Source organism: Microcaecilia unicolor, chromosome 7, assembly GCF_901765095.1.
Source record: "Microcaecilia unicolor chromosome 7, aMicUni1.1, whole genome shotgun sequence".
Classification (NCBI taxonomy): domain Eukaryota; kingdom Metazoa; phylum Chordata; class Amphibia; order Gymnophiona; family Siphonopidae; genus Microcaecilia; species Microcaecilia unicolor.
In genome coordinates this window covers 87,566,810-87,580,483 of record NC_044037.1, presented here as the reverse complement: position 1 = coordinate 87,580,483, position 13,674 = coordinate 87,566,810, and the positions used below count along the sequence as shown (strand labels likewise).

At 42.4% G+C, this 13,674-nt stretch overlaps 1 protein-coding gene across 1 annotated transcript in view; it reads right to left on the bottom strand.

Annotated features, from left to right (window-relative positions):
- PHKA1 (phosphorylase kinase regulatory subunit alpha 1) overlaps nucleotides 1-13,674 on the bottom strand; it is a 434,625-nt gene that overhangs the window by 209,572 nt on the left and 211,379 nt on the right. The window contains 2 exon segments of the mRNA XM_030210224.1: nucleotides 3,722-3,900; nucleotides 8,470-8,548. Coding sequence (XP_030066084.1) covers nucleotides 3,722-3,900; nucleotides 8,470-8,548 — 258 coding nt within the window.

Sequence of the window (13,674 nt, the reverse complement as noted above, 5' to 3'; positions counted from 1 at the left end):
GCTCATTTTCAAAGCAAATAGACTTACAAAGCTACACAGTAACCTATGTGACTTTGTAAGTCTATGTGCTTTGAAAATGAGCCTCTAAGTCTCATACCTGATATCTATTTTAAATATCATTATAGAGGTCACTGTATAACTGAATGAACATGTAAATAGCACATTAATACTATTTCCCGTACGGGTAATAGCAATTTTCAAATGAAAGTACAGCATATATACATGCATCAAGATGTATTCCAGAAGAATTTATACCTGCGTCTTGACCACAACACACAGATTTGATAGATTCATTTACATGAGTACACACATAAAGGGGCAATTCTATAAATTGTGCGTGTAAGTTATAGAATAAAAGAACTCACAAGCAAGACTTGCACCACTAATTGCCATTTCATGCATAAGTCATAGGCGCTATTCTATAACATACAAGTCAAAATTGCTAAGTACAAGGGGGCGTAAACATGGAGTATGGGTGTGTCATGGGCGTGTCTCTGAGATAACATATGTAATTTATAGAATACTATAAGTTATGTGCAGTTCAGGGCATACTTAGGTGCCATCAGTTACAACTGCCACTGACTTGGCGTGGCGCTTAAGTGCACCAATGCCAACTTATACTTGCATTCTATAAAGGAATGTTGGCTCCAAGATGCCGCTAAGCGCATGGCATTGGGATGCATAAATCTTGGCACCATTTATAAAATTGCCACCATATTTTCGGCAGTATATATACACATACATCCTTTCTATAGCAGACTCCTAGTCCCCATTAAGTCTAGGTAAATTTACACACATGCAGGTTGTAATTTATTTACATTTTGAGAAAACAATTATTTAAAAGCCTACTTCTGCATGCAGATCTCTGCTTTATCCACAGAAATGGCTTTAGAATTGTATGGGGTAATTCTATAAAGTGGGCACCAACAATTACATGCCACAATCACATGGAAATGATTAGAATAATGACATATTTTGCAAGAACTGGATTGGCTTCCCATTGTTATGAGGATTAGGTTTAAATTGGCTTCCTTGATCTCTATATTGTGATAGTTCCAATCATTTAGTTTATTATTTGGATTTTCCATCTGCCTTTTGCTCAGCATGGTGCTTGAAGTTCAATTATCCATCTGCACAGAATGTACGGTGCAAATCTTCACTGGAGTCATCATATTTGTATCAAGGCAATTCACTGCCATTGAGCATTCGGCAAATTAAGATGTTGCACTTTTCAAAAGGTTCTTAAGACCTACTTTTTTAAAGAAAAAGTTTAATAGAATGGTCTGTAAAATAGGTACATAATTTTTCTTTTTTATACCCAATGTTGGATTCTTGTAATTTTCCTATTATGTAGGTTTTATACTGTTGTGATCCGCTTAGAATCCATTTCAAATGTAGCAAAATACAAGAATTGTATAACATCACATAATGTATGCATATATGCATGTAAATGCTAAAATTCTGCTTGTGCTATTCTAAATACGCACATCTAAATTACTGCGTATTTTACACGTACATGTACACATGGATGGAGTCTGGGCATAGCATGGGCAGGACTCAGACTTACATGGGTAATTTATAGAATACTATAAGGAAAGAGAATTCTATAACTGGTAAACCATATTTATGTACCACTTGCACACGTAAATGTACAGAATACCAGCACTTTTGCGGGTAAGTATAATGGGAGCATTCACATGGGTGAAGCATTGGGGAGGGGGGGGGGGGAACGGACAGTGCTATCACTTACATATGTAAATTACAGAATGCTCTAAGTTACATGCGCCCTTGCTGCATTTATGTGCCCACAATTATGCCAGGTTTATGGCCACTGCGACTGCGGGCGCTTAAATTTAAGGCATCCAGAAAACTCATTAAAGTTAAATCACTGGGAGGTACATACATAAGAGAAAACTTCAGCATGCTCATATTTATGCAGGATATTTATAAACTAGTGCTGTGTTGTAATGACTGCTTATTAGCATAACAGGTCCACAAACAGCTGTGCATATTAACAGATCACATGACAGAAGCAAAACATATCCTTTGCATGCATGACCAAACTGATTTACTTGGAACAATATTAACTTAGACTTAGGGCTGAAGGATTTTCAACCACCATAATGTTTTAAGATCCACTGTAAACAGAACTTGGCATGGACGAGTGGAATGGAGAAGTAGCCTAATGGTTTGTGCAGTGGGTTTTGATCCTCCATTGCCTCGGGTACAAAAGATTGTGAGAACATAATGTGTACAATGCTGCATACACTAGTAGCACAATAGAAATGATTAGTAGGGCATGACAACGGTTTAAAATAAAGCTGAAGATAGTCAGACATGTAGAATCAAATACAGATGAATAAAAGGATACCACAGCAAATTAAAATCAATATGTTACCAACATGCCACACAAGTACTTTGCCAAAGTACAATGAAAGGCAGCGATAAACTCCACATGAATAGAAACAGTAGCAACCACAGTACCTGCAGTGATGGCGAGGATTCAACCACAAGCTAGTTAAACTGTGAGTATAGGTTCTGTTATTAATGAATAGTGTAAGTAAAGCTTCAAGAAAATAGAGTAAATAATTACTTAATTAAACATTATTAGGCAAAAGAAAATAGATCAGTGATACATTTTACTGTTAGCAATGTTTTTAAAACCATTAGAACACCAAGGAGTATTTCTAAAGTGTAGAAAATTCAATCTAAACCTGAGGTGGTTACAGATTGTGAAGAAAGAAAACAAACCATTGCTTTAAGGAGAATGGAGTCAGTGTTTTTGAAATAACAAAATCTATCATTATGAGTTGAATAATGAGCTTCAAGCCATTACCACTCATTTATTGAGAATAGAAGTTCTATACTTTCTCACTCAAAGTTTTAGAACGAGGATTAAGAAGTTAGGCCTGCAGGCTGGCTTTGCCATACAGATGGTCAGTGATGGAAATACTGAGGAGGCAGTGAGTAATAGTGGAAGGGTGGAACAGCCATGAGGACACAGTGATGCCACAAATGGGGCTGACAATTGCAGAGTATCAGAGGGAACCCTGGGACACAGCTTCCAACCACTGTAATGGGTGGACAAAATCTGAGAGGGCATATAAATGGGGGAAAGGCGCCCCCTACCTCTGATAGCTGAGAATGATAGCTCACAGTGCCACAACCCGGCCCTTGTTCCAACTGAACTAGAAGCGCAGAGTAGTAAGACTAAAGTCTTGGGTCAAAAAAAAAAATCCCAACAACAAGAACAATAACTACTAAGCGGAGAAAGGTTGTGTGGTGGTGGAAAGTAACTAGTTTTTTGTTGTTGTTGTTTTAAAACAGACTTTAGCAATCACATCTGAACAAGTGACTGACACTCTTGGCAGTAAACTGAAGTGTCATTGTATTGTTCAGTTCACAGCATCTCATCTTCCTAGGTCATCTCTCATTAAATACTAGCCAGGTCTGACTGTTTAACTTCCAAGATCTGACGAGTTCGAGTGCATTCAGGGTACAGGTTGAGTTAATCTGCTTTACTCCATGGTTTACCAAATCAAAGCCAATTTATTGCTATTTCACATGGCTCTGCTCTGGTTGTCTACTATTTTACATTTCCAACATCCATAATTTTAAAATCCAAGCTAAATGCTTCTCTATTCTTGTGCTTCATGAATTACATTGCCTGTCCTTTCTGGAGAGGGGTCAACCTATCCCACAGCAACACCTTCATCCTTACCATCATCTGCACATGGAAAGCCATGCATCGAGTCCTCCGTATCTAGCTCAATGCAGCGCTGGATGCTGATGCCATCATACTCATCCTCATACAGCTTACCCTCTGGCCCAGGATCCATGAAGCTCAGGTCTGTATGGCATGATGTGGTTAGGAAGTCAGCTAATTTACCTGTTTGAGTCCTGTATAGAACAAAAATAATTTTGGTAACCACCTGCATTTTGCAATGCCTTTCATCCAGACATGACTCCAAGACTCTTTGAAAATTAATATTTCAGAGAAACGTGTCAATGCAGTAGATCGTTCAACAGAATATTTCTAGCGCCTCAACTGGCATAAAAATGTCCATAATGGAGAAAGCAAACACTAAAATTAAATAATCATAAACTCTTTGGTATTCTAATACATAAATATAACCAGGAGAAAACATATTTACGCTGAAGCACTATGTTTGGTGCTCAAGGGGAAGCCAGCTGATGGGCCAAATATAGAGACCTGTGAAGGGTGAAGTTATTTGCGGAGTGAAGCTTTTTAACGACATCACTTTAAGTTAAGTTCAGGCTTTTGATTGATTCATTTTATGCACTATTAGTATTCACGACATGGGCGATAGCACTCTATATATATTAAAAAAAAAAAAAAATTCAAGAGTAGCCCGATGAAAGAAGTGCTATGCCACTTGGCACAAATCAGTACTGCCTGAAAAAGTGAATATTTGTCTGAGGGCACTCTTGAAAAAAACCATTAAAATATCATTGAATAGAGCTTACATTGTAGTTCAGAAGATAAGTGGATTGTGCAATTAAAGCCTATGTCACAGCTGATTGTCTTGGTTCTAATAGCTGAATTTGATTATTACCAGAGACTGTGGGATATAATTTTTTGGTTACCAGAATTGGTGCTCAAGCATTACATTTCAAAAATGTAAATTTAAAAAAAAATATTCATTTCATACAAGTGGGAGCACATTCAATTGATAGTGCATGATTGCACTTTTCACTTGGAGTAGGTTGCTCGATGAAAGCAGTGCAAATTTCACCCTTTTAGCAGTCACTTACATTGACTGCTACATGGGTGTGTCATATGTCTGAGGGCACTACTCCTTTAAATTTCAGTGTTTTCTCCTGGTTATGTTTATATTTACTTAATGGAGAAAGAACATTACAGGCTTTTTTAAAATTATGATTTCCTAATTGAACTAACAAGTTAACATTCAAAAACCTACTGACCAATTAAGATAAATCAATCAACCAAATTTAGAAAGTTAAGAAAATATTCAACCAAACTTAGGGGCCCTTTTACTAAACTGCGATAAGCACAAGCATGCACTTACAACAGCTTAAAATGGCTTACTGCGGGACACGCTGAGGCATCCTGTGGTAAGTTTCAAATCAGCATGTGCTAACTGTGCACTAAATAATATTTTTAAATTTTGGTTGGAGGGGGCATGTCCGGGAGCAGAAAGTAGGCATTCCTGTGCTAATCAGCACGCCCACATTACAATGCACTAACTGGTTAGCGCAGGATTACCACATGAGCCTTTAGCTGCCTACAAAATACCTTTAAGTGCTCACATGGTAATTCTTTTTAATAGCCACCGCTGACAACATTAGCACATGGCCATTAATAGCAACGATAGAAAATCAGCCATTTTCCGGCTGCAGTAAAATGGCCTCAGCGTAAGGGTGCACTAAGGCCACTTTTTATCGCAGCTTAGTAAAAGGACTTCTTATTTGATTAGGTTTTCAGATGAATATCTTCCTAAATCTACCAAGTCAAATTTTGACTGGCTAGATATTGTGCTCAGTTCCTGTGTAAATCTATATGGCTAGTGCTGAAGTAAATACATTCATTTAGTTATTTATTGGAAATAATTAACCTCCTTTATGAAGAGATTCACCCAAGGCAGTGTACAGCAGCTTGACATGAAACTTACAATTTTGATTAATAGTATAACAATAGTAGAATGATCAAATATAAGCATGAATACTATCAATGACGGAAACTTGGAGATGGCAAATTGAATTCCAGTAATGGGCCTAACATAAAACAATATCAGAAACATAAATATTTAACAGCACTGTAAAAGAATCATGTAACAGAAATATAATAAAATATCGGGGGGGGGGGGGGGGGTCACATGATGCCAGCAAACTGAGAGGACGCTAGACAGCCTTGCTCCGCTCCATTTGATTTTTTACCTGCTATTTTATCTGCCCCCTCCATCCCCCCCCGGGGCAAAAGTTGCTCGAGTGAGTGAATTAGCTGCTGGGGCGTCGGTCAACGAGGTTTCTTGCCCGGCTGGCCCGGAATTCTGCGGCATGCCAGCGAAAATGCCATGGCCCTCTAGAGACCGCGTGCAGGTCATGAGCCCTAAGATGGCGGCGCAACAGGCCAACAACGCAGTGGTAACTTTGCAAGAGGAAGCGATAAGGGAACTGACTAAACAGCTCACTGCTGTGCTTGATGATTGCCTCTCTAAATTGCAAGGTTCAGTGGACAACATAAAAGAAAATCTGGAGCGAGAAGCAGTGCTGCTCCAACATGCTGAGGAGCGCATTAGCAGGCAGGAAGACAGGTCAGAGACCACAGAGGGTCAGGTTACGGCAGTGGAGGCGCTGGCAAAGCAACTTACTCAGCTAACAGACGACTTAGAGAACAGAAGTCATCTTAATAATATAAGGATAATCAGTTTACCAGAATCGGTTCAGGATAAGGAACTGCGGGACTTCATTACAAGATGGCTCCCAGAACACCTGAATGTAGACCAGTTTCAGCACCCTCTGCGTGTGGAGCGTGTGGAGCGTGTGCACCGAGTAGGGGCTATTAGAGACATGGACCAGTGCCCAAGGCTGGTATTGGCAAGAGTTTTGGATTATGCTGAGAAAGAAAAATTGATGCAGGCACACCGGGTGAGCCGATCAGTGGACTATAAAGGAGCTCGCATTCTCCTGTTTCAGGACTACTCTGCCCGTGGCTCTGAACAACGGCGGCGGATGGGGCCACATTGCAAAATTCTCCATGACAAAGGGATCCGCCTTGCGATGCTTTATCCAGCGAAGGTGCGGGTAACGCATGATAATAAGACACTTTTCTTCACTGACCCCCTGGACCTTAAAGCTTTTTTGGATAAAATATAGCAGAGAATCATTAATAACCTGGCTTACTTTGCATTGTGGTGCTTTGGTTCCATGAGGTGGCGATCCCAGCTTACACTCTGAGCAAGGGTTGCTGAGGTCCGGGTCCAACCAACAGTAGTTGATGGCAAGACAAGCTGCAGCCCTGGTAAGCGTTATCGTGGGACAGATTACTGAAGACCTGGCTGCATTGAACTTTTGGTATTCCCCTGTATTATCATACTATCACATTGAACATTTTGCTGTTAATGTTTAGGGAATGGGTCATAGGAAGCTCCTGTGACATTGTTTTATGCTATGGTGTTGTGATGACTGCTCCGGGAGGGGGGAAGTTGGGGGGAGAGGAGTGAGGAAGGGTTGGTTGGGGTATGAATGTTGGGGTGCTAGTTTTGGTGACGGTTTGGTTGTTTTTGAGCAGGGGTAGTTCGGGGGGGGGGGGGCAGGTGAAGGGGTGGGGTGGAATATGCAGAATTGCGGGGCAGGGAAGGGGGGGGTTGCTGAGTCTTCACACAAAGATGGATGGTGTTATTAAAGCCAAAGAAGAAGGGTTTCCCCACACAGTGCTTTCACATCAGGGAATCCCTTGCCTTCTTTGGAGATCCTGACGTCTTTGGGGGTGGACATATCAGTGCCTGAAGAGAAGGAAAACGATGCTAAAGACATATTGCTGCCAGAATCAGGTTTTTGCTATCATCAGTCAAACTAGCAAGAAGCTCCAATTTTAAAGCAGACCTCTCTCCAATGTTTGAGTGAAGGACAGAAAGAATGAGAATGTGTTTTTTTGGAGCAGCTGTTTGTGAGACCAGTTAGTTGAATTTTTGGACTGTGTCAGATAACCTTACTCTTTTTCAACATATTCCTTCAGGTTGAGCTCCCTTGTTTTTCTAGCCTTTGGAGACATTCAGGAACATTTGGAACACTCATTACCTTTACGGGACTCACAGACGCAGCAGAGACAACACTCTTGAGTGTCTGTTATCAGGCAGCGCCTAAACTGTACTTTAACTATGCCATTTTGAGGTGGTTTTAAATCAAAACAAATTCTGAAGCAGTGACTGATGGATGGAAGACTAGCTGTGATCATAGATGACGCGTGTGCAAATAAATAAATAAATGAATGAATGAATGAATGAATGAAAAGGACTAATGGGTATGGTTACAGTAGGCAGCACAGGAACTCCCACACAGCCTCAAAAAGCTTTTAGAGAGTTCCTGAGCTTTAGGAGGTGATCCTCAACCAGGCTCCTTCCCCATAACATCACCTATTAATGTGGCTTGAGATAGGGATGGGAGCAAAAGAAAAAAAAAAAAACAGGAAACCAGAATTCCAGCAGTGCCCAAACAGAACAGCTCTACCATGCTTAAAGAAAGCAGACACATATTCATTACAGACACAAGCTGAAAGTCTACCTAAACATGTACAGTGCCAAATATATATTGATATGCACCCTCAGAGGATAATAGCTTAGAAGTTAATATTCCTGAAATTCTCAGAATTTCTTTGGGTGCAGTAAACCTGTGCTAAAGAGGGAGCCTGTGACACCCTAACAGATCTACACAGTTCTGAAGCATCAGTAGAAAGAGGACATTATATAAGGTAAGATAAGAAGTTACCTGGCCCCACCAAAATACCCATCCTGCAATTTCCTAAGGGTTGCCAATACTGCTGGATCCAAATCAGTTCCATTCTCATCTGATAAAGAAAAGTGAAATAAAATAGTACAGAAGAATTATTCTGGGAAAGAAGAGAAGGAAAAACACAACCCTATCAAACGAAATAAGGTAAAATTATGTATCATACCTGATAATTTTCTTTCCCTTAATCATAGCCGATCAATCCATAGACTGTTCTCTATCTGCACCTGCTGGTAGATGGACACAACCCACCAGTCTATGGATTGATCGGCTTGATGATAGGGAACTACATTTTAAACTAAGAGCATAATTTACTAAGAAATTTTCCAATAGGCAAATCGTGTGTTAGGGAGCCAATCTTGGGTGATCAAGGATTTTCAACAGGTTTGATTTTCAAGATATCCACCATGAATATTTATGAGCATTATTCGTATACAGTTCCTCAGGTAAAGTTTTCTCTGTGAAAATTCTTTGCATAAAAAGCATCCTGCCTTGAAAGAGATATGTGCTGTTAAAACTGCTAGTTCAGTTTTATGGGATTGTTTAATGCAGCTGCATCATATCTAAACAGAATGAATTTAAAGTCTGGAAGGGTGAGATTTTGTTCCTGTGTTGCTATGGTGTGAAGACCGTATTCCACCAGATGGTGTTATAATAGTTTGGATTGGACAGTTTATCTGAGAACTACTATTCACGCCTAATTAGAAACCAGAAATTCACCATATTGTACTATTATTTTGCTGACAAGCACAGATTAATAGTTTTAAACTTTAAAAGGTTGTTTAACTGGGTGTACACTTTGGGGCTCATTTTCAAACCAGTTAGACTTACAAAGTTCCATAGTAAGCTATGGAACTTTGTAAGTCTAAGGGCCAGATGCACTAAACCTAACGAGCCCACAACTTGCGTTTTAAACTGGTTCCAGCCAGTTTAAAACGCAAGTAGTTTACCGGGGACATGCACTAAGGGCATTTTCCTTGCCAAGGTAGCAGGCAACGAAAACGGAATGCAAATTATTCAAAAGCTATTATAATGAGCTGCACTACCGTTGTAGCCCATTATAATGAGATGCACTACCGTTTTTCCGATTCCCTTACCGTAGGAACCCTAACGGGAGGTCTGCACCTCTCGTTAGGGCTCCTGTGAGGGAATCGGAAAGGAAAAGGGCCCCCCAAAAAAGGTAAAAAAGAAAAAAAAAAGCAGGGAGCGCATGTGAGGGGCATCCTTTATGGAAGTACTCTCCCTGCGCTTGTGAGAGACGTCTTTTTTTTTTCGCCGTTTTTCGCTCTGCCGTTTATTTCCCCCTTCTATTTTGTCTTCGCCGCGCCACTTACCCCTCCACAGCAAAATTTTTCTATTTTCCTGGCTGCCGGAGAATCAGGACGTCCCTTTTGATTATGCACCTCTTCCTGGTCTCTTCAGCCAATCAGAGCGCGTTTCGCTGACAACAGCCAGCTAAATCCGCTTTGATTGGCTGAAGAGACCAGGAAGAGGTGCATAATCGAAAGGGACGTCCTGATTCTCCGACTGGCAACCGAGGAAAATAGTGAATGCAACTGAGCTACAATGAGTAGCTCATTTGCATTCCCTATCGTTGATGCATTTCTGTTCCCTACCGATTCGCTATGGAATCGGTAGGGAACGGGAATTACCGACGACTTTAGTGCATCTGGCTCTTAGTGCTGTGGAAATACGCCTCTTTGTGCTGTCCTTATTGCAGCCTAATAAACAGTGCTACTATTTAAAAACTTTCATAACTGAGGGATCTGAGCTGTTATGCAGTTATGTTTAATATAAATCGCATCGGGTTTTGTCTTCAATTTGTGCTAATAAGCACAATTGAAAGAGTGGAAATGATAATATTTTTGTCTTTGATACTTTCAGTGACAAATTCCTTGTTTATGATCTGATCTAGAAGCATTGAGGTTTTTTTTTTTTTTTCACCCCTGTTGGACCAGAACTCAGGCTTCTTGTAATTAAGGGTTTTATTAATGTCTTTAACATAAACATTTCTTCAAGTCAAACATAACCAAAAAGGCACTTTACTCAGAGCCTGCTTCTTAAACCCTTCTCAAACTTTAGACAGTTCCTCAAATTCAAACAGTCAAACAAAAGAATTTACTTTCTTTCTCAGAGCTGTCACCTTTTCCAGGGAGAGCTTCCCCAGTGTTTCCATCTACCTCCTACAGCTTTCCACCACTCTCTTAATAAAGCTGCCTGCAACCCTCTCACACCTGGCTCAATTTCCCAATCAACTGCTGGCTCCCCACTCTCCTGCCTAGAGTCCTCCCCCTGACTCAGATTCTCTTGCTGCTGCAGTGCATTCTGGACCTTGTAGTTCCCTACCTCTTCACAGAGTTTAAAATTAAACAATACAAAAGTCAGCTGCTAGGCATGAAGCTGTCTGCCTATGTCTACTATAGTTCAGTAAAGATATGAGAGGGTTAAGAGGCCCAGTAGTTAACAGATGACAAGTACACTTCCAAAAGGCCTATCTTATATAATAAAATCTCACCTCCAATTGTGAAGCTCGCTGAAGCTCACAGTGTGGCAGGGAAACAGTGAAGGCCTGTAGTGTTGTACCCTGTCAGCAGCACTCACTCTCACTCATACACCCGCCCTCAGCCACGCCCCTTCCGGACATAATTCGCGACCCCAACGTTCCAATGAAGCCACTCAAGCTGCATCGACTTCCGTGAAGGGTTCGTGGCTTCGTGGTGGTGAAGCCTCTCCACTGAGCAGCTGTCCATCTCTGTCAGTCACGCCCTCGCGTCGAACGTGATGACGTCCACAGAGCAACGCTGACATTGATGGCGGAGCAACGATCATGAAACAAAGAAACTCCACGGCAAGGGAGCAGTTAAGATAACACGCCATCTCCTCTCTCCACCCCCCCCCCCCCAAGGATGCACCTTCCCCTCTCCACCCGCCGCCGTCGCCGCTTCCCCTCTATAGTCGCCCAACAGGTCGCCGCTTCTCCTCTCCACCCCCCCCCCCCAAGGTCGCCTCTTTCATTCTCGATGCCACCCCCCCCCCCAGTTCAACGCTTCCCCCCCTCCCTCCGCCCGTGAGGTCGCTGCTTCCCCTCTGCAACCCCCCCCCCCCCCCAACGTCGCCTCTTTCAAATTCCAACCCCCCCCCCTCCGAGTTCCCTGCTTTCCCTCTCAAACCCTCCCCCGAGGTCGCCGCTTCCCATCTCTACCCTCCCCCCTCGAGGATCGCCGGTAATCAGCAAAAAAAAAAAAAAAAACCACACACGCTGCCTTCAGCCATTGCCTGTGTGCTCTGCAGCTACTCATCTCTCCTCTCACTCTGGCCCTGGAGCGCAGGAACACGAACTTCAAAACAACTTCCTGTAGCTGCGCTCCTACGAGGACATAAAGAGGAGAGAGGAGCAGCACAGCACACAATCAATGCCTCTATGCTGCTGCATGCACTGCGAGCACAGAACAGGGAGGAAGGAGGGAGGCTTCGAACTCAGAGGGAGGGGGGCAGGGGGGAGAAAGGGGGTTTGGGGGAGTGTGGGCTGCTGAGGAGGGTGGTGAGGGGAGGGGGACGAACAGGAGCACAGAAGGCAAAGGGGAATGCACCCCCTGCTTTAAACACACACAGCCTTTCAAACACATACACTCACTGAGGGGGGAGGGTGGCCTGCAACTTGGACAGTGAAGGGGCCGCCGACAGGAGGGAGAACAAGAAGCATGGTAGGAGGACGGGAGGAGGACGGGAGGCTGCACGAGGCAGGGGACACACAGATTAACCAGATTGCCTTCCTTGCTTGCAAGGCACTACATTGTCTTATGTCCACTCCTGTCTACAAACACAGGGGAGGGAGGACCGCATGCAACTCAGAGGGTACACGGCGAGAGACGTGGGGAGGGGGGGGGAACCTTGCTAGCGCCCGTTTCATTTCCTAAACGGGCATTTTCCTCTAGTTTCTAATAATAGTGAGAAAACCAATGTCCTTAAGTCCCTTGATAAATAATTTTCAAGTTTCACTGCTGTAAAGTCCACAAGCACACCTGCAAGTTTTTTACCAGTTCTCAAAAGGTAGAGTACATGCAATTGCTTTTTCTGTGGGCACTTTTCCCATAGAAATTATCACACACAGACTGGAAAATGTTATCTAACTGTATTAGGTCTCCTCCCCCAATCTAAGCATTCAATTGGAAATTCCTTCTTTTAATGCGGATAAAAGTGGAGGAGTGGCCTAGTGGTTAGGGTGGTGGACTCTGGTCCTGGGGAACTGAGTTCGATTCCCACTTCAGGCACAGGCAGCTCCTTGTGACTCTGGGCAAGCCACTTAACCCTCCATTGTCCCAGGTACAAATAAGTACCTGTATACGTAAGCCGCATTGAGCCTGCCATGAGTGGGAAAGTGCGGTGTACAAATGTTACAAAAAAAAAAAAAAGTATGAAATTACTCATGAAAATATCTCCAAGTGGGTTAGCCTTGCACATAGCAAGGCAGAAACGAAATCTCACTCATAAATCATTGTATGTTGGGTGTGCTCTCTCCCTTCCTCTAATTGACTGCTAATGCTCATCTTAGTACTTTCATTGTGTCAGAGAGAACTTCATTCTGGAGTTCATAAGTGTTAATATATACAGGAAACATATCAGTGGAAGAATTTTTGAATCTTTTTGACACAATTTCTTGGTCTCCTGTTGCTTCTTTTGGTACTTGAAGAACAAAACATGCCCATGTATTTTTATATGAGTAAGAAGGAGTGCATTTTTCAAAAAACTCTTAATTGGATAAATTAGTATGTACCCAAATAAATCTATTTATCCATGCTATATTAAAATAATTGTGCATATCCCTAATGTAGGAAACATGAATGCTCAGTACTGTCATGCGGTTCATGGTCGGGGCAGGCAAATGGTATCCATTCTGAAGTTTTGAACTGCTGTTGAGAGATGGGTGCAGGGAGATGAGGCGGATCTCCAAAGATGGCTGCAGACTGCCAGCAAGGACCATGGAACCAAAGGTATGGGCTGAGACAGAAGTACAGAGGCAGTCATGGGCAGCTGACAAGGATCACAGAACCCACGAAGTCATGAGCTGAGACTCAGAGAGCAGAGGGTTAAGAGGGAAGAGTGAAATGGAAATGGAAGGATGGAGGAGAGAATCACTGCTGTAGCATTTGGGCTCTCCCATTAGTGGCTTCTGAAAACTGTCCT